Source organism: Talpa occidentalis, unplaced genomic scaffold (genome assembly GCF_014898055.3).
Source record: "Talpa occidentalis isolate TD23 unplaced genomic scaffold, MPIMG_talOcc4v2.1 talOcc4.11, whole genome shotgun sequence".
NCBI lineage: Eukaryota > Metazoa > Chordata > Mammalia > Eulipotyphla > Talpidae > Talpa > Talpa occidentalis.
Genome location: NW_023601104.1, coordinates 92,758,603 through 92,778,122, shown reverse-complemented (window position 1 = coordinate 92,778,122; position 19,520 = coordinate 92,758,603). Strand labels below are relative to the sequence as shown.

Here is a 19,520-nt window from a genome sequence, read left to right as displayed (position 1 = left end):
CTCCAAAGCTGGATATTAGACTCTCAAAGTGGGTTCAACCTCTCAGCTTATCTTGTTTTATCCTTTCACTCTGTTGTTAATGTGTGATATCAGACAGTAGCTTATTAAATTCAAGCAGAAGTATTCAGCTAAAATTGATGAAATAGTCTTGGGCTAATTAGTCCTTCCAGAAGAATTTAATTGTTTAAATTAAAATAAAACACTTTCATATTTAGCCATTTTGAATGATGAGATAATAACAAAAAAATAAAGTATTCAATGCAGCAACTGTTTGAATGCCTTACTTAGTGTAGGACTGTAGGGGATATGAAGACAAATAAGACATAATTACTGCCCTTGAGCAGATTAAAATATAATAGGAAAGAGAAATAAGACAATTAAGTAAATGATTCTTAATAGGAGAGGAGATAAGTTCCATATGAGTGCAAAGAACTTTGGAAGTAGGAGAAGAGGGCAATTACATTAGATTGCTACAAGAAAGGCAGATAAATTTCATTTTGTATGACAACATGGATGGATTAGTAAGGATTGCATAGGACCATTGAGAAGGATTTTGAGAAGGAGTCTGACGTCAACTAATGATGTCTCCTGTGGACTAGAGAAAGGTATATGGTAATATTTGCATATTCTGGATAATTAAAATAAACCTTAAAGAACATATTGGATGTTGATGGGTGGAAATGGAAAGGGACCATATTCATATTCCAGATAGAATGAAGATTTCATAGCAAAGCAGGGCTTGAAAGCAATAGCCATGCTCAAGGGACAGTGTGAGTCATCTAACCTGGGCTTTAAGGAGCCTAGAATATATTAGAATACACTCCTTATATATTTGGAGTCCAGCAAGAAAGATTGAGGGCTTGAATGAGTGAAAGAAGTATTCTGATTGTGGTTTCCAGTATATAATTTTCAGGACTAGGTAACTGATGGACCTTAGGGAGTAAGCTGAATAACTTGGTGTTTTGAGCCTGGTTAATGTAAGTCAGGAGAAGAGAGATCAGCTTAAAAAAAAAAAAAAAATCACCTATCTCTTTTACATGTCCCTCTTAATTTTTTCCAGAAATAAGTAAAAACCATGTATTTGGTTTGGTATTATTAATGGAAAGACAGGAATACTCTTGTCTACTTTAGGCAACAGGTAGTATTTTAGATTTTTTTTTTCTCCAGGAAATGAATGTATAAAACAGCATATTCATAACTTCAAAAATGGATTTATGGAGTGTCTGTGCTCCCTGGCAGGTCATTAAGCCTCTTTCATGGTAGTGCTATTTTATTCCATTAGCTACATATAGCTATTTAGGAAATTGTTAAGGCCTTTTGTATACAGTAAATGTCCAGATCTTTATTAACTGGAAAATAATTTCATAAATTTTAATTTGAAATAACAGAAATTGACAACGTATTTGATGTTCTCAAATCTTTTAATCAATAGCCATATTCGGATTATATCAGCACCAAAGTTAGTTCCTCCTAAGCGTGTAGACTGCATTTTACTTGCAGCCACAGATTTGTGGAATCTCTGATTGACAGAGAAACATACTGCTACATTGTCTTGCAGAAAGACAATTTCTGTCTCTACATCCTTGCCAACATCAAGTATAATTTTTAAAAGTCAATGCCAACTTGATAGGCAAATATTAATATCTTTTTTTAATTTTACTTTTGTTATGTAAAATATTTTTTACTTGTAGACTTTTAAAAAATGTTTCTATAGAAAGGGTTGGACATTCAAGAATGCAGAAATTTAAATTATTTTAATCAGAATCTAAAGCTAGGGAATTTGATTCAAAAGCACCTTGCTGTAATCCATGTTTCTTAAATATCAAATGAAACTTGCTTTGTTGTATTTATTTTATATATTACTATACCACTTTCCATAGTCATTAGCATGGCATCTTTCTTAGGTAATAACATAGTAGTATAAAATTTGGAAATCCCACTTGGAGGGGATCAAGGTTATTCTTCATAATTAGAAATTGTTGATTTAGCTTTGAGTATTTTGTTTTTAAAAATGTATTATGATAATGGGAAATAAAAGATGCCATTATTTCTCATTTTTCCCTTGATTAACAAATTAGGATACACAAAGCCTCAAATTACTTCTAAGGCTTATAAGCATTCATGTCTTTTATCCATTAGTCAAGTTATTTCATAAACCCAGCATTGTCTCTGCGATGGCTTTCATACAAAGAGGATTTTGCCATAAAATGCTTGTGATGTTTTATTCTTTCCTGATTTTGTGGGGGTGGGGGAGAGAGCTAGTGTAGAGGAAAGCAGGCAAGGCACAAATTAAGGTGGATGGTTTGGCTTCAAAGTAGCATTCTGCACAATTTTACATATTATAGGTAAAAAGATGACATAGCAAAACTATTTAAAACTCAACATTACGGGAATAACTAAATAAATTATACAGTGTACATATAGTAAAAGACAATATAGCCATTTAAAAGTTTATTTCTTTAATTAAAGAATTTTTTTTATAGAGGCATGTTTTATTTATTTATTATTTATTTGTTTTGTTTATATAAGCACTGGGTACAGTCAGAAGCGCGGGAGGGTGAGAGAATTCACCAGAGCCAAAGTGGGGAGCAGAGCAGGCAGAGGGACCGAAGAACACTGCTGAGGGGAGCAGCTGGCGACAGGAGAGGTCTGCGCGCCATGTGGGACCCTCCTCCGATGGCCGGGGAGCAGCCGGGGTTCGAACCGGCGCCGCAGAGGCCGCAGGCAGCTTCGCAACCCAGCGCTCAACCGCTGCGCCACCGGGGAGGCCCTAATTAAAGAATATTTAATGACAGAAAAATGCTTATTATATCTAAGGACAATTACAAATAAAAAATCTAGTCTTCCTTTTGGCCAGAACTGCCATCTCCAGTTAGTCACCAACATCACCAACAAAAAGGGAAAGAGGAGAGGTACCTGCTGTATATGTTCTCTAGGACTATATATGTTCTGTATATGTTCTCTAGGACTTTCAGAAAACATGGAGTCTTTCCTTTGGCCACATACCTGGGAATCTACAAGAAAGGTGGTATTGGGGGATTGGGATGGGCACTGTTCAAAAAGGAATGCCCCACCAATATTACCATCAATGTTAATGCTGGAAGAGTTGTCATGTTACCCACCATGCAGTTGGCATTGCTGTAAACAAAGGGCAAGATCCTCAGATCAAAGGGATTATATCCTATCTGTAACTGATAGGTTGACAATCTTAAATTTGTCTGATTTAAAGAAGTCATTGGGAGAGTATGCTGTCTTATTGTAGTGAGGTACAGGTAGGAATTGCTTTTTTCAAAATAGAGTTTAAGAAGTACCTATGTTTGAAGAACACAGGCTAGAGTAGAGAAGTGATTACTTGAATATGATACAAGAGAAAGAAAACCCCAAGATAAGTAGGTAGGAGCCAGATAAGTAGCTAATAGGTGAGCACAAACAGGGATTAAGAGCTTGGGTTCTGGAGTCCTACAGCTTTTTTATGAATCTCCTTCTACCTCTTAGGCAAATTACTTAACTTTTTAAACCCCATTTTCTTCATTTCTGAAATGACGATGATAATATCTATACTTACTCTATTAAAAATTAAAACAATATTTTAAAATATTCACTTTATTTTCAAATTTCTTCAACTCTTGCTTGATAGCTATATGTTCATATCTACTTCTTTCACTATGTTAACAATGTTTTTGTTAGGTAGGTTTTAGAAAACTTCACTGTTCACTTGTGAGAGAAGTACAAAAGGCATCTTAGTATTTTTGAATTCATGAAACAAGAGAGTGAGTGGTTAACAGGTTCAGAATTTTCTTTTGGGGCTATAAAAATGAAATGATACAAGTGATGGTTGCACAATATTGTGAATATACTAATGCCACTGAATCATACACTTAAAAACATGAATTTCACTTAAATAAAAAAATGGTTTTTAGGACACTAGAGACCAGAGAGGACAGTAAACCCTGAGGGATAAGAAATAAATGGGGGATTTAAAGAAATGGGGGCACAAAATATAGCTTAAGAAGTATCTGTGCTGGGTTCCTTGGTGGTGCAAGGAGTTAAGTCTCAGTACTATGAAACTATCTGAGCTATTGCAGCACAAGTTCAATCCCAGACCAGGTAGCTAACCCACATGAGCAGAAGACCTCTCCTGTCTCGCCTGCTGCTCCCCTTAGCAGTGTATATTTCAGTCGATCTGCCTGTTCTGCTCTCCACTGTCTCTGGTGAATCCTCTCATCCTCTTGAATCTCTGGCCTAGACCCCAAGTCTTGCATGCATGCATAAATAAAATAAATCTTAAAAAAATAAAGAAAGAAATGAGGTATGCTCTGTGTTTGTCCCATTTACTGCTTTGAGAATTCCCCTGTGGAACAAGGGAGAGAACCCCAGGCAGAGCCTGGAAGGCTTCCCTGAGTTGAAGAAACGGAACTAAGAGATTGGAGAGACCAAGGCAGCTAGAGTTCTCAGGACAGAGCTGCACAGAGAAAATCCTGTAGTGGGTCTTCCCAGAATAGTCACCTAAATGTACTAAGCACAGTCACGTGAGGATGCTAATTGAGGCTGAAGAGAGAACCAGCCAAAGGATTAGATGGGACAGTGGCTGGAATCCCAGAGCCAGTAATAGTGCTCATCTCACCAGCCAGATTGGAAAAATCTCATGATCCACAGGGCTCAGAAAGGGTTTGCCTCAGTAGTGGCAAATGCATTTGTCTAAATTTACCAGACTACACTTCAAATATGTATAGCTTATTATATATGTTATACCCCCTAAAACTTTTAAAAAAGAACAGGGAGGAGGAACAGATTTGTAAGGAAAGATTATCAGTTTGCTTTTTAAATGGGATTCTACTTTAGATGTTATTTGGAGAGTGTGTAGGCAGTTGAATTTATGGTGAGAGAGGCAGTTTTAGGGGTGTATAGAGGCATTTGAAATGGAGTGAGAAATGTGTGGAAGGTAGAAATGGAATAGGAAATGTAGATAATACTTTCAGAGTTTTGGCTGTTAAGAGATAGAAATGGAGTCGAAGTTTATTTTTCTTTTAATAATAGACTTCTATATGTTTAAATTCTGGTGGCAAAGGTAGAAGACATGGGAGACGAAGTGAGGTTTCTATGGGACCTCTTGGGTTTAGAACATAGCTGCATTTGGAAAAGAGATTGAAAAGAGCTAATCTATTATTACATAAAGAGAATAGATGAGGTTTATGAGTTTGTGGGAAGAGCAGAGGGTGCCTAAATATTTCCTTTTATCTCTTCAATTTAAATCACACAGACATATATCAGGAAATGAGCTAGTTAAATATGCTTTTAATGTAGAATGACAACCCAAAATTTCAACGTGATCTAGGAATTAAGTTTTACCCTTAAATACTCTGGTTCCTTGATTGCCTCTCCAGGCCATCCTGAAGCAAATAACCAGTCCAAATACCATACCCCCTCATCTACTGTGCTTTGTTAAACACCACATTCTTGCTTTTCCTGCAGTGTAACAGTCTGAGTATATTCCTAGTCTCATTTTAGAATACTAATTGCCCGAGTGTTTCTATTTGAGATTTGAAGGATAATTGAGAATAAAATTTGTTTATGTTTTCAAAGTGACTTTCTAAAAAAATAAAGATAATTTTTGTATTAAAGATCTCAGTTTGAGGTTTCTTACTCTTTTCAAACTAACATTTGTCTGGGGCGGCAAACAACTTCTAAAATGAAAAGCTTTTGCTGGGTTTTCTTTAGGATAAAATGGTCTTACAGCTCAGTAGAGAAGATTAGAAATGGTATGTGTAAATTGCTTAGCATAAGTCTAAGTAAAGCAAGTACATTGTAATGCTAACAGTGCAACTGTATACATTGTATTTCATTATAAGAACAAGAGATATTGCTTAGGTAATGGAAATGATCTTTTTTGTAATGTATTTAAGTTAAATATGAGCTTTATTTTTGCCATTATAAAATAATATATATCCATTGTAGAAAATATAAAGAAATAAAAATCACACCAAAACAGTAGACACTTTTAAGATTTTAGTGAACACTCCTCCAAATCCTCCAAACATTTGTTTTTGAGATATTATGCGCGCGCGCGCGCACACACACACACACACACACACACACACACACACACACACACACACAAAAGTATTCATATTATATACATGGCATTAAGTAATTCTTCTACAACCTCCTTTTAGACTTAGTATTTTTTTAACATATTTAGTACCCATGGAAAGAGCAAAATCACCAGTTTTACGACTGTGTAGAATGGCATATGATGATTTACAATATATTTTGTTAATTCTTTCTTAATGAATACTTAAGATTGTTTCCAGTGTTCACGAAGGTAAATCATGCTGCATTGTGCTTTCTCTGCTAGATCACAGTGAATGGCACTTTCAAATTTTTGTACCCTTTGCCAAAGTGACTTCTAAAATGACTTGTCCAAAATTTATTTCTAAGAACAGTATATGAAAGAGCTTGTATTCTTATATCTTAGCTAACCCTAGATATCCTTTACCCTTTGAGTGCTTGCCAATTTTATTGGTGAAAAATTATGTTTCAGTATTTTGATATGCATTTCTTTGATTGCTAGTAAAGTTATATTTACTGGCTACTTGTTTTTCCTCCTTTTATGAATATCCTGTTTAATTCTTATCTATTTTTCTATTGGTTCAGCTCTAAGTACTTAAAGGTGAGAAAACAGATCTGATGAAATGAAGTGACTTTTTCAGGGCCACCCAATAACTTAGTGACAGGATCGATAATCGTAGCATGTTAGAGCTGGAAGGGAATCTTAGAGATCATCAAGTGCCAACCCTCTGATGTTACAGATGCAGAAACAGAGGCCTAAAGATATTAGGTGACTTGCCTAAGGACAGCCACAGAACTTATTAGTGACAGAACTGGGAATCTCAATCATGCCACATGAAGAGGGAAAAGGCAAGTAGTTTTGAGACTGCAGTGTTTCTTACGCATGTTTTCTTATTTAATCCTTCCTACTGTTCTGCTATTCCCATTTGAGCAGATGAGGGAACAGGTTCAGAGAGCTTCAGTGATTTGCCAGAGTCATGTACCTAGTTATTTGTAAAATTGGAACTAGAATCCAAGTCTTCTGATTGTTAACCCAGGGGTAGCGTTTTCACTTAGAATTGACAATAAATTTATTTCTTGATTTCACTCAAATACTGATTTGATACAGTATGAGTTGCCTCTTGGAATTTATCGTTAAATTCTATATCTATCTAACAGTTCTTGTTTGATAGTGGCCACCAGTCAGACACTTAGGAGTTGAAGGAACTTTTCTTTATAAGCAGAAACACATCAGAAGCCATGTCTACTGTTTATGGATAAATAGAATTGAGATCTATGAGCTAGATATGACAATTTTTTTATGGTACTGATGTCTGGGTTGAAATTTTTAGTATTTTTTAAACTCTTTATTCCACAGAGAATAAAATCTTAATATATAAAATGAAAATGATATTTAGGTTCTCTGAAGTATAAAATGCACCTCAAATCATCAAGGGGTCAAATAGGAATAAAATCGAAACCATGTCAGTTGTACCCTCCACATTGCTTAAAAAGCCTATTAACCTTCATTTTTTGCTCAGAATTTCCAAATCATGTTAGAGCTGATTTGGTTGCAACTTTATTCTATAGGGATACACGGAGATTAGTATTGACCTATGTACTTTTTGACACTTTGGTTCAGTTCAGTTAGTTGGTAAAATCTTTGTTTCTGCTTTCCAGGAAGATCTTGTATGTGTTTGAATTGATGTTTTTAAACCTGCTAGTTTCATCTAAGTAAGCTAGGGAAAATGGAAGAGTGCAGATTAAAAGTCTTTTTTTCTTTCATAGAGTTGTTGATAGGTTTATAGAATAGAGGAATTCTGTTAAGTGGGGATCTGGTAAGCTATTATTATTTAAGGAATAGACATTTTTTTTAAAGATTTATTTATTTATGCATACAAGAACTGGGGTACAGGCTGGAGGTACGGGGGGCGAGACAATTTACCAGACACAATGGGGAACAGAACAGGCGGATGCACTGGAATAAACTGCTGAGGGGAGCAGCGGGTGCGACAGGAGATGTCTGCTGTATCATGTGGGTAGCTCCCTGGCTGGCTGGGGATCTAACTCGTGCTGCAGAGGCTGCAGATAGCTTCACGGTGCTGTGCTCAACCCCTTGCGCCACCAGGGAGGCCCAGGAATAGACATTATTTCTTACCTTTGTTATTTTTCTGATTTACTTTATTGAAGTAAGAGTTGAATATTAATTGCACTTACAAATTCCTGAGTTTTTGTTTTGTTTTGCCTTTTTTTCTTTCTGTTTTTTCTCCTTTCCTGTAGCCTTTGTGACTGAAAGAATGTCACAGGAGTTGATGGCAGTGGTATAGCTAACACCATACCACATTTAAGCTCATGCAGAGATGGTTACATAGCGTATGGACCAGTAATTCTATCCATCATCAAAAAACAAGTACAAAGAAGTTATTCTCCTTCTAGTATCAGACATAACAGTCCTTTAAAATCTCCTTTGGAATGTTGAAAAGAGATCAAATGAAACCTTCAGAATGGTTATTTATTGGGAAAGACGAAACTTCCAATTTTATTTACCTATTGTAGCTCTACTTTCTCATTTTAATACTCAGTCCACAGTGGTGATGGTAAAAGATGTCCTACACCTACGGAGATGGCAATGGGAGAGGGGACATCACCTTTCCATTTATTGCTGGTTGCCATTTGGCCTGTTTATAGACAGAATTGCTCTGTGGGTGCTTCTAGTGGAGAGTGAAGGAAATCAAGGTATCAGCATCTACACATGACCTGTGAATTGGCTAATTTTTAACATGCACTTAGTTAAGAAATGATTACATCCTGAGGAGTCATGACCTCAACTTTTCATCAGCTCCATTGGATTGTGCCTCAGTTTGGAAATGAAGGAGATATGCGGGAAGTTTTAATTGTACCTGTGTGATTTATCCCTAGTCAGCTCTTTAATTTCTTCTGGCTGTCTGAGGTTTCCGACATGCTGTAAATTTCCCCAACTTTTTCATTATCTGCAATTTCTTTATGACTCGTGAATCGTAGTGGAGAGAGAGTGTGGATTTACAGCAGAGATAAACATGTCCATAAAGTCTGTATCTGTGTCAGTAATTGTACTGCTGTCACTGACTGTCCTGTTTTACAGGCCTCTCTTGGGAAAGGCTTCACTACCAGCAGCACTGAAGTGCTTGCTTTGATTTGCATTAACTTGCTAGGAGATTAGGAAGGAAAGGTGGGTTAGGAATTGATACTGGACCTTGGCCTCTGATTGTTTAAGATTAGATAACTTTGTGTTAGATAACTGTGTTGAAAATAAAAATTGGACAATCTTTGTGCAACTGAGGAAGGACCCTTTCTAACTTTATTTTATACAATCTCTTTAGGGTGGACTTCCCTTTTCTGTCACTATTGATAGGTAAACTTGCATCTTTTTTCATCCTTCCATTTTCCTTTACTTGGAAATAAACACAGGATTTCTCTTAAAGAACATCCATTCTTCCTCCAAGAGTGGGATCCTCTCCTAGAGTTTTGATGACTACATCTGCCATGTCTTAATTCTCTAATGATTCTTTCCTAACTGCTTGAAGGGGTTGTCTTCTACCATTTGCCATGAGAAAGAGTCTTACAGCTGAGAAATCCTTAATATTCCTGCTCTGAAGACCCTTCAGGATTTCTTTAGTCTTTGTTTTCTTTCCTTACAAATTATGAAAGAAACTAAGAAAAGCCCTTTAAAAATAGATGGCGAAGTGCACACACATACCTTTTTCTAGTACATTTGATACTTGAACAACTCCCTCAAGAATCAAAACTGTCCTTGCATACCCAGCACCTTCTGTGAGGTAGTTTAAGAGTAGAAGTGACATTACAGTTTAACAAAGAGAGGCTACCTTCAGTCAGTCCATGAATCTAAATGATATGGAGTGCTCTCTAGTCGGTTTTCCCCATTCCTTAAACTTGTTTGTATTCTTTTTGCCATCTTTCTACTGGTAGATGGAAAAGGGAAAGATGAAAAGAGATGATAGGATACAAAATTGACTTCTTTCTAGAAGCTGTGTGGAAAGTATGATTAGAGAAAATCCTGGCTAAAATGAATTTGAAATTATCTGTGGTTTTAATTCTTTTTCTCTCCTATTTCTCTAACAGTTTCTTCTTGCTCCACACAAGATACGCTATTTCTTTGTAAGAGAGGAATAAGCTACTCAGACTCCTTTGTCAGTCAGTCCTTGCCTTCCTTTAGAACAGGGACACCTTTTCTTCATTTTTTTCCATTTTCTTCCTTATATTCACTCTAAGCATTGAGTAAACTTGTAAAGTTACATTGTTACGTAATTCTAGTGTGGGAAAACTTCTAGTATCTGATTTACTCTTTCCCATATAGCAAACATACACAGTAACCTAAAAGCAACCAAACAAACCTTCAAGTTTGCCTTATGACTTGATACTATAAGTCCTTGTTTTATTTTAAGAACTTAAAAAATTGCTTCCTTTAATGATTACCATATTGGAGATGTTTGACACCCATTTTGGTGCAGACGTTTATTTTTTCTTTTGTCTTTTTTCCATTTTATGCAGTCTGATTGTAAACACAGTAAATTTGGACTAAGTTAAGGGTTTTCACCTGCATGCCTGTTCAATTAGTCAAAAGAAGAGATGTCTAGCTAGGTCTGACTATAGAAATAAGCCTTCTGATTACTCAGATTAACAGACTTGTTACTGAGACTGTTTCCTCCCAGAAAATAGTTTTGTAGGTGGGAAAAGTATAGTATTCTAGCTCTGCAGAGGAAGCATTTTTCTCTTGATTGAAGTGAGAAGAGTTTATGCTTTCTGCTTCTGTTTATGCCTCTGTCAGCTATCAAATTCAGTAAAAACTAGGGTTCAATTAGTCAGCAGTCTCACTGTGTTGGAGGATAATGGCATTAACAAAGAAAAGAGCAACACAGTAGATTATTTGAATCCAAGTTTGTGTATCTGCTATTCTCTGAAATGGCTCCACATGAGGGATTGATAACTTTGTATGTATTAAAGGTTTAATAAACATAGGTGTTGGAGAATGATTCAATGACATGTCTTCAGATTGAAAAGGGACCTGAAGTTTCCTCAGTCTCCTTAATCAGCCTGAGAATGGAATCCAGGAGTAGCCAGGCTTGAAACTAAAGGGAGGGCTAGAGTATTGATTCTTTAACTGCTTGTAAAAGGGATCATTCTTGGGTGAAAATGCTCTTGTGATTTACTTTTTAAGATGCCAAACTTGCTGGGAACTGTAGGTTAGAAAACAATTTATTTCAAATTATCAAATAAATGAATATCAATACAAGAAATAGGTTGGGAAAAAAGCTAGTAAGTTATCTTTTCCTCTGATAGTCCCTTGTGAAAAAAATGTTAAACACCCAGTGAGCCTCTCCTCTTATATATATAAAATGCAATTGTATATATAGGATGTATATATGCATGTGCACACACACTCACACACACACACACATTTTTTTTTCCCCTTGAACTATTTGGAAGTAAGTTTCAAATATCAGGCACATTACCCTGGAATACTTCAGAATACGTCTCCTAAGAGTAAGGACAGTTTTCTTCATATTAACACTGTTGTTGCATCCAAGAAAACTTATAATTAAATTCCTCTATTTCCCTAAAAATCTATAATACCTGAATATGTAATGTCCCTAATAGCCCTCCACATTCAGAATTCTTCAATTGTCCCTAAAAATCTTGTGTAGCTTTTTTAAAAAACAAGATCTAGTTCAGGCATTATAAATATCAATGCATTCTCAATAAAAGAACATTTAGTGCTAAAATCTGCACACCAACTTTTTTGATAAATATCTACCAGTTTTCTCCTATGGTGAACATGTATTTACTCAGATTACTATCGTTTTCCTCTAGAATATGAGTTTCAAGTTCTCCCTCTACACCAGGCCTGCTTTATCAAGCTGCTTCAATCTACCTTTGGTGTTCTCCCCTTCTCCTGACTGAATCAACTGTAGAATTGATCTTTTCTCCAATAACTGCTACACTTTCCAGCCAGAGTAATATTTTTGAAATGCAAATTGGCACATGACCTCATTCCCTTCTTAAAATCCATCAATGGCTTCCCATTGTTGTTAGGATAAAATAAAAACCTTTAACTTGGCCTTCCAGCTCTGTGTGACCTGGCCTTTTTCACACCATGCTCATCACCCCATGTTTCCCTCTGAGCATAGGTTTGACAGATTCTTGAAGAGGAAAAAGTGAGGTAAAGGATTTGGGGAATACTTCTTGAAAGAGATGAAACCTGAAGTAGAATTTGATGGTTAAGATTTACATGAGACAGGGCCTCCCAGGTGGCGCAGCAGTTGAGCACTGGGTTGCAAAGCTGCCCGCAGCCTCTGCAGGGCCGGGCGGGCCGGTTCAATCCCTGGCCACCTGGCGAGGGTCCCACATGGCGTGCAGACCTCTCCTGCCGCCCGCTGCTCCCCTCAGCCGTGTACTTCATCACTCTGCCTGTTCTACTCTCCGCTCTGGCTCTGGTGAATTCTCTCACCCTCCCGCGCCTCTGACTGTACCCAGTGCTTGTATGAATAAATAAATAAATCTTTAAAAAAAAAAATTTACATGAGACAGGGAGGAAAATATCTCAGATTGGGAAGCAGTTTTCTAGTTTGGATTGTTTAGAATCTTAGAAAGTGTAGGGGGAAAAGGACAAGTTAGATTATAGAAAGCCTGAAGGACCAGGCTTCATTTTCCAAAGACTGATAGCAGCACCCAGAGAGAACTGGTAGGAAGCTGCTGTGGTCTACAATGCAATAGCTGTTTGTACTAGATAGGATGTTGTAATGGCAAAGGAGGGAACAGTTAGAGGTATTTGGGGTTAAAAATAGATATGAAATTATAAGAAACTTAGACACAGAGTCTAAAAATTTCAAGGTTTTAAGCCCCAGTGACTAGGAAAATACAGTTATGGGTAGAAGTGGAGTATGTGGTATAAAACCTCAGTTTTTGTTTGCTAACATTTTATTAAAGTATCTTTGAAATGAAAAACTATCAGGGTTATAGACTAAAAGATTATGGCTCTCAGGTCTATTGGTTAGGATGAGTTTCAACTACATATAATTAAAAGTCCAAAATAATGTGGCTTATCCAAGGTAGTTTTTAAAAAAAAAAAAAAAAAAATGTATACTGAAGGTAGACAGGCCCAGCCAGTGGGGCAGCTCCACAGCGTCATCAAGGACCAAGGATTCTTTCTTTTTACTCTACTTTTTTAAAAATTAATAATATATCAATATTTTATATCCTTATTTGTTTTTTCATAATATAGGATTTCTCCCCACAGGTGTGGTCACCGTAGTTTTCCCTTCTCCAGAGCCCCCATAGCCCTCCACCATAGTGACTCCACTTTCTTAATGCATCCATCCTAAAGGATACTTCAAGATCACTATTTTTAAGACTGAAGAAGGTGGAGAGATGGGAAAGAGGAGACCCCAAACAGCTGACTCTTTTCCGTTTAAGCTTCTTATCTGGAGGATAGTGACCCACCTAGCTGCAAAAGAATGTAATCTTCTATTCTGGGCTGTAATTTTGCTTTCAAATTGGGGGCTGATAAGAAAGAAAAGGAGAATGGGTATTGGGAAGGTCAACCAGAACTTTCTGCCATGGGGAACACAGGAGACCTGTACAAGAGCTATGACTTTTCAGTAGAAATAGAAGAATATGAGGTGATGTTTATGTTGAGAAGCTTAGAAATAGTGATTTTAGAGGTGCATGTATGAACTTACCATCTGTCAAATGAACTTTACTCTTAAACTTTGTTGATTGTGAATTACAAGCAAAGGTAGGGCTATTGATTCTGTTTTCTTGTACTATATTAAATATATTTAATCCTCCATAAATGAATGAATATATGTCCGACACGTACTTTGAAGAGCTTGCAGGTCATTTTTTGGGGAAGGGAAGGCAAGGACTATTTTCAGTTAGGCATTAGACAATTTTAGCCCCCTTTAATCTTTATGTGACAAACTACTCAAGAAATAGTCAGCTTGGGCCTCCCCTTGTGGTGCAGCGGTTGAGCGCTGGGCTGCGAGGCTGGCCGCAGCCTCTGCAGCGCCTTTTCGATCCCCGGCCGCTGGCGAGGGTCCCACATGGTGCGCAGACCTCTCCTGCTGTGCCCGCTGCTCCCCTCGGCAGTGTATTTCATCGGTTTGCCTGTTCTGTTCCCCGCTCTGGCTCTGGTGAATTCTCTCACCCTCCCACGCTTCTGACTGTACCCAGTGCTTGTATAAATAAATAAATAAATAAATCTTTTTTTAATAGCTTTAAATATTTTAGTATTGACAATTTTATATGATCAGCTTATTAATATTTATATCCAATCATCAAGTTCTGAGTAGACCCTGTTACAGATTTCCAATTATGGGGAAAAGAAAACCACTTGGTTCTCTGATTCTATATATTTCCCAAAACAGAATCTAGAATACAAAAAAAAAAGTTTATGTAAAATTTTCTTTTAAACAATTAGCCTGGAGACTAGTGAATCCAAGGACTGATTTTTATTTTCACTATGTCTCACATAGCATTGGTTATAATAAGCTAATAGTAATGTTGAATGGATAATGAAGTTATTTCAAAAGCTTTGTAGGTTTTGTGATATTTAGAAATTAATGGCAGTCTATGTGGTTTAGCATAATAAAATTGGCTTTATTGCTAATAGAAAAATTATGTCCTTTATGAGCATATTATATTTAATACAATTAATATAAATATGTGTTATATAATTACTACAAGCTATTTTATGATGACTTCATTGCTAATTTAAAAAAAGAAACTAACTCCTAGAATATTTTCAGCAAGACATGAAAATAGGTATTCATTTAGAAGCATTTTTAAAAAAAACTAAACCAAAAATGCCAAATTAACCTAATAATAATAAACCTATGCTGTTTAAAATGGTAAAAATCAGCAGTTTACTCTTCACCTTAAAAATGACTCTTTCCTTGTAGCATTTTGTCTGCTATAGAATATGCGTGATATTCCCCTACTTTTAATGACTGGATTCTCATCCATGCAGTAGGATCAATATTGAGCAAGGCTTCTTTACCTCCTCGATCCATATTAAGCCTGTCTTGGACAGAGTCCCTTTATTGGATAATATAGCTACATCGGGACTCTATGACAGTATCTTTTGCTGCCTCATTAACTCTGGAGTATTAGAACAAGATAAAAATGCCTTAAAGCCTCTTATCTGATGTCTGGTGTAACCTGCTGATAGGAGGAATGCCATTAGTTGGTGTTAGAAATCAAATGGTCCTCTCCAGGGCGGGAAGTACTGATTAAACCCCGAAGTGCCCCTGGAGGACACTACAGCTGTCAGAAGGGTGGTGGCTGTCCCTCACCGAAAGGGAAACCTGGGCCTGAGGTCCCAGTGTGGCAGTGCTTTAAGGACTTGCACGTGACTGCCCCAGCTGTTCTGCTTTGCCTAATGAATTGTTCTACAAGAAGAGACTGGGTATTGCCATCACAGGCAGGCTTCCTCAGGGACTGGAGCAGGCCAAATAATAACTAACGTTAGTGATGGTAATTGAAATGTGATGGCTCTCCTGGGATCTTTTCCGCCCTGGAGCTGGTTGGCACTTGTGGATTTCTAGTCCTACCAAGGCCCTATTTAAAGTCTGCTTTTTCCCTTTTTCACTTTCATGGTACTGTTGTGTGAATTTTTTTTCCTCCTCTCCACCAAAGAAATTCACTGACAGAAGCAATATTAGCAACTTTATAGTGACATTAGGAATACAAGGAATAGTCTTGACTTTTTCATTTCAGTGATAACATATAATGATAAAAGAAAGGTCACCACATCTTCATAGTCTCTTGGGGAAACCACCGCAGAGATCTCTCTAGGTTTCTAAAAAAACATTTTAAACAGCCGATTGGCAGTTTAAAAACTTTAATTATATAGCATATAAAGTGAAAATTAAAAACCCTGCCTGCTGAACTTACCAGCCCTACCCACCACCATCAGTTTCTCCATGTGCACTTCCATACATTTTCTGCGCATAATCAAGTTTGTTTGTTACCACATACAAATGAGAAATATACATACTGCTTTTTGGCTTGGTTTTTCCTCTTGAATGTCTGTCCCCAGTAGTACATATAGATCTATCTCATTGTTTCCCAGTTGCTGCATTGGATTTCTTTGTATGAATGTACTAATTCTAGATTCTAGGCTGATAGCTTTTTAAATTTTTAAAAAAATTTTATATATATATATTCTTCATTTTTGTACAATGTATGCTTTCTCCTCTCAGGTATAGTCCCTGTGAAATTCACACCACCAGTTCACCTGTGTCCCACCACCAGAGTCCCTTGTGCTCTTTCCACCCCTGTTTTGATCCTTTCCCCTCCTCCTCCCCTGCAGAATGTCTCCCATTTATAGTTGCTAGGCAGATAGTTTAGATGTTATTTCTTTTTATGTTACCCCAAAGAGCTCTTGTGCTATTTTCATTTTTTAAAGTTCTTTTTTCATTTTATTTTATATTTATGTATTTTCTGACACTGTGCTTTTGCGCTCACTAATTATTTTTGTCTGCCATTGAGGCCTTCTATTGTATTTTTAAAATCCAGTTATAGTGCTGTTTTGGACCCACTCATTCTAGTTGTACTCATATTCTCAGTCTTTATTCTCTTCCAGTTTTATATCACCCATTGTTTATTTTAGTTCAGCAAGCATTGTTATAACTATTACCTGAAACTCTTCTTCAGGTACATTCCACAGCTCTGCTGGATTGGGACTTCTTCCAGGGTTTTGGTGCTCCAGCATTTGTGATACATTCTCTGTCTCTTTGTTTTTAGTTTTTATGGGTTATAATAGGGATAAACTCCCAGACTGCTCCTTTTGTACCTGTTCAGATGGCCAGAGGACTGGTACTGATTCCGTAATGTCAGGTTTTCTGGTCTAGTGTTCCCCAGGATTGGATCCCAGGCTGTGGTGGCAGCACTGAGTCCCAGCCACTAGACCACCATGGGTTGGTGCCTCACAAAGCTGCAGTAGGAACTTGGCTGACACTCAGGCAAGCAAGTGAAAAGAGGCAAATTTGTTTTGAGAATGAAAAAGTTAATTAGGAAAAAAGGAACAGAAATAAAGTGGGACACCCAAGCTGGTGGAACCAGGCCAGGGAGGGGCAAGGGAGCTGAATGGGCCTGTGTCTAGGGCATATTTAAACCTTTTTTCTTTATTCTAAAATTTTGTCATCCTCTTTGTTATGGGCTCTCTCTCTGTGCCTGTACTTCCCTGGGCAGCTGTGTCCACTTTACTAAAGCTCTTATCTTAGTCTTTCTTTCACTGCCCCTGTCCAAGTTCTCTTAAAATTTACTCTCCTTATTAGTCTTTAAAATTTACTGCCCTCCCTGCCCAGTGGCGCAGCAGTTGAGCGCTGGGTTGCGAAGCTGCCTGCAGCCTCTGCAGCACTGGTTCAATCTCCGGCCACCGGTGAGGGTCTCACATGGCGTGCAGACCTCTCCTGCCGCCCGCTGCTCCCCTCAGCAATGTACTTCTGTCTGCCTGCTCTGCTCTGACTCTGGTGAATTCTCTCACCCTCCTGCACTTCTGACTGTACCCAGTGCTTGTATAAATAAATAAATAGATAGATAGATAGATAGATAAATAAATAAATCTTGGGGGAAAAAAAATTTACTGTCCTCATTAGCCCTTCTGGATTTTTCTGTCCTTACTGCAGAAGCTTTTTTAACTCTCCCAAAGTCCCTGTCTGCACTGTCCCTGAAGCTACCTAATTAACCCTAACTTGCCCTGGGACTCAGTACCAGCCAGGGGTAATAAATGCAAAAGAACCAGAGTAGTAGGGCACCAAAGGGTCCTAAAGATAGGTGGGAAAAACAAATATCTTTAGTGGCGGGGCCTCCCTGGTGGCACAGGGGTTAAAGACAGCGCTATCAAGCTATTGCCAGCCACTGCAGTACGAGTTTGATTCCAGCTGGCCAGGGAGCAACCCACATGGCGCAGCAGACCTCTCCTGCCTCTCTGGCTGCTCCCCTCAGCAGTGTATTTCAGTAGATCTGCCTGCTCTGCTCCCCACTCTCTCTGGTGAATCCTTTTACCCCCGCCCCCTGCACCTCTGGCCTCTATTCCAGCTCTTGTATACATAAATAAATATTAAAAATGTATATACCTTCAGTGGGTATTATCTGAGTGTTTGGGAACCATCCCAAACTAGGCAGATTCATTGTGGAGTCGGGCAGACAGAAAAAGGAATCTTGGAGCCTTTGATAGATTTGACAGCTGAATGCTGAAGCAGGGAACCAGGTACAGGCAGACCAGCAGGCAGGCAGACCGGCAGAGGGGCTGGGAGGCTGGAAGCAACCAGACCTCCCAGTCCCCATGACCTCCACACACTCAGTTTTACTCCTCTTTGGCATTCTCCCTTGGTTTCCCTCTCGTAATCTTGTCTATTTCTCTGCCTGGTGTCCATGTGTGCCCCGTGCGCGCGCTGCCAAGAACTTTTTACACCAACACGATGTCACTGTGGGCAATGAAACCTGGAAGGAAAGCAGGGCTGCAGATGCCAGCCGGACAGGCTACCAGTGGAAGGCAAAAAAGAGCTGTAGCCACTCCATTTTCCCTACGCTGAGGCATTGATTGTAGGTTTCCTCTAAAGTTAAACGAGTGTTTTCTCCCCGAGTTTTCTACTTCAGAGTTCCAAAAATCAAATTATGAATGCATTAATGGACTTGGGAGGTGATTTGTCAGCACATGAAAATGAGGACGTAGGTTTCGTGTGTAAACAGCTTGACTAACAAAGCAAGTTTGTGCCTCATGAACTTTAGGGACCTGTGGGAGTGGCAGTTTGATGAATGAAGCAAAGCAATTTCCCAGGAGCTTTTCAGGTCAATGATGGGAGAAATCAGTTGTCTTCTCAGGCAAACAGAAACCTAATTTTAGTTGAATTTGTCTTCAGTGGAAGGATCTATTCAAACTGAATGGTAGAAATTGTCACACCAAAAATGGGAACATTGTATGTCTATTTACAAATAGTCATTTTGTCTATTTTAATTCAAAGTCCTTTAAGAAATTTTTTTAAAAGATTTATTTATTTATTTATTTATTTTTATACAATAGCTGGGGTACAGGTCAGAGGCGTGGGAGGGAGAGAGGACTCACTAGAGACAGAGCGGGGAGCAGAACAGGCAGAGACACTGAAAGCACTCCTAGGGGAACAGCAGTCACGGCAGGAGAGGTCTGCTGCACCATGTGGGAATCTCCCCTGCCAGCCAGGAATCAAACCAGCGCTGCAGAGGCTGTGGACAGCTTCACAGCGCTGCGCTCAATCCACTGCACCACCAGGGAGGCCCTCAAAGTCCTTAGACCCACTCAGCACTTCAAGTTCTGATTTGCCCAAACATTACTGAAGAGATGTCATATGAATAATTTGTGTAATGCCATCATATTGCTTCTAGTGTTACTTATTTGAATTGGGTTTAGTGCTTAGCTTAATTGTTGGAAGCTA

At 38.1% G+C, this 19,520-nt stretch overlaps 1 protein-coding gene across 7 annotated transcripts in view; it reads left to right on the top strand.

Moving 5' to 3' along the window:
- LIN52 (lin-52 DREAM MuvB core complex component) overlaps nt 1-19,520 on the top strand; it is a 79,543-nt gene that overhangs the window by 15,579 nt on the left and 44,444 nt on the right. The window contains exon 6 of one of the 7 annotated variants that reach the window (XM_037503865.2): nt 6,810-6,912. The exons of the other annotated variants lie outside the window; for them this stretch is intronic. Coding sequence (XP_037359762.1) covers nt 6,810-6,829 — 20 coding nt within the window. The 3' untranslated portion in view covers nt 6,830-6,912. Of the gene's footprint in view, nt 1-6,809; nt 6,913-19,520 lie in introns of those variants that run through there. 7 annotated transcript variants of the gene reach the window in all.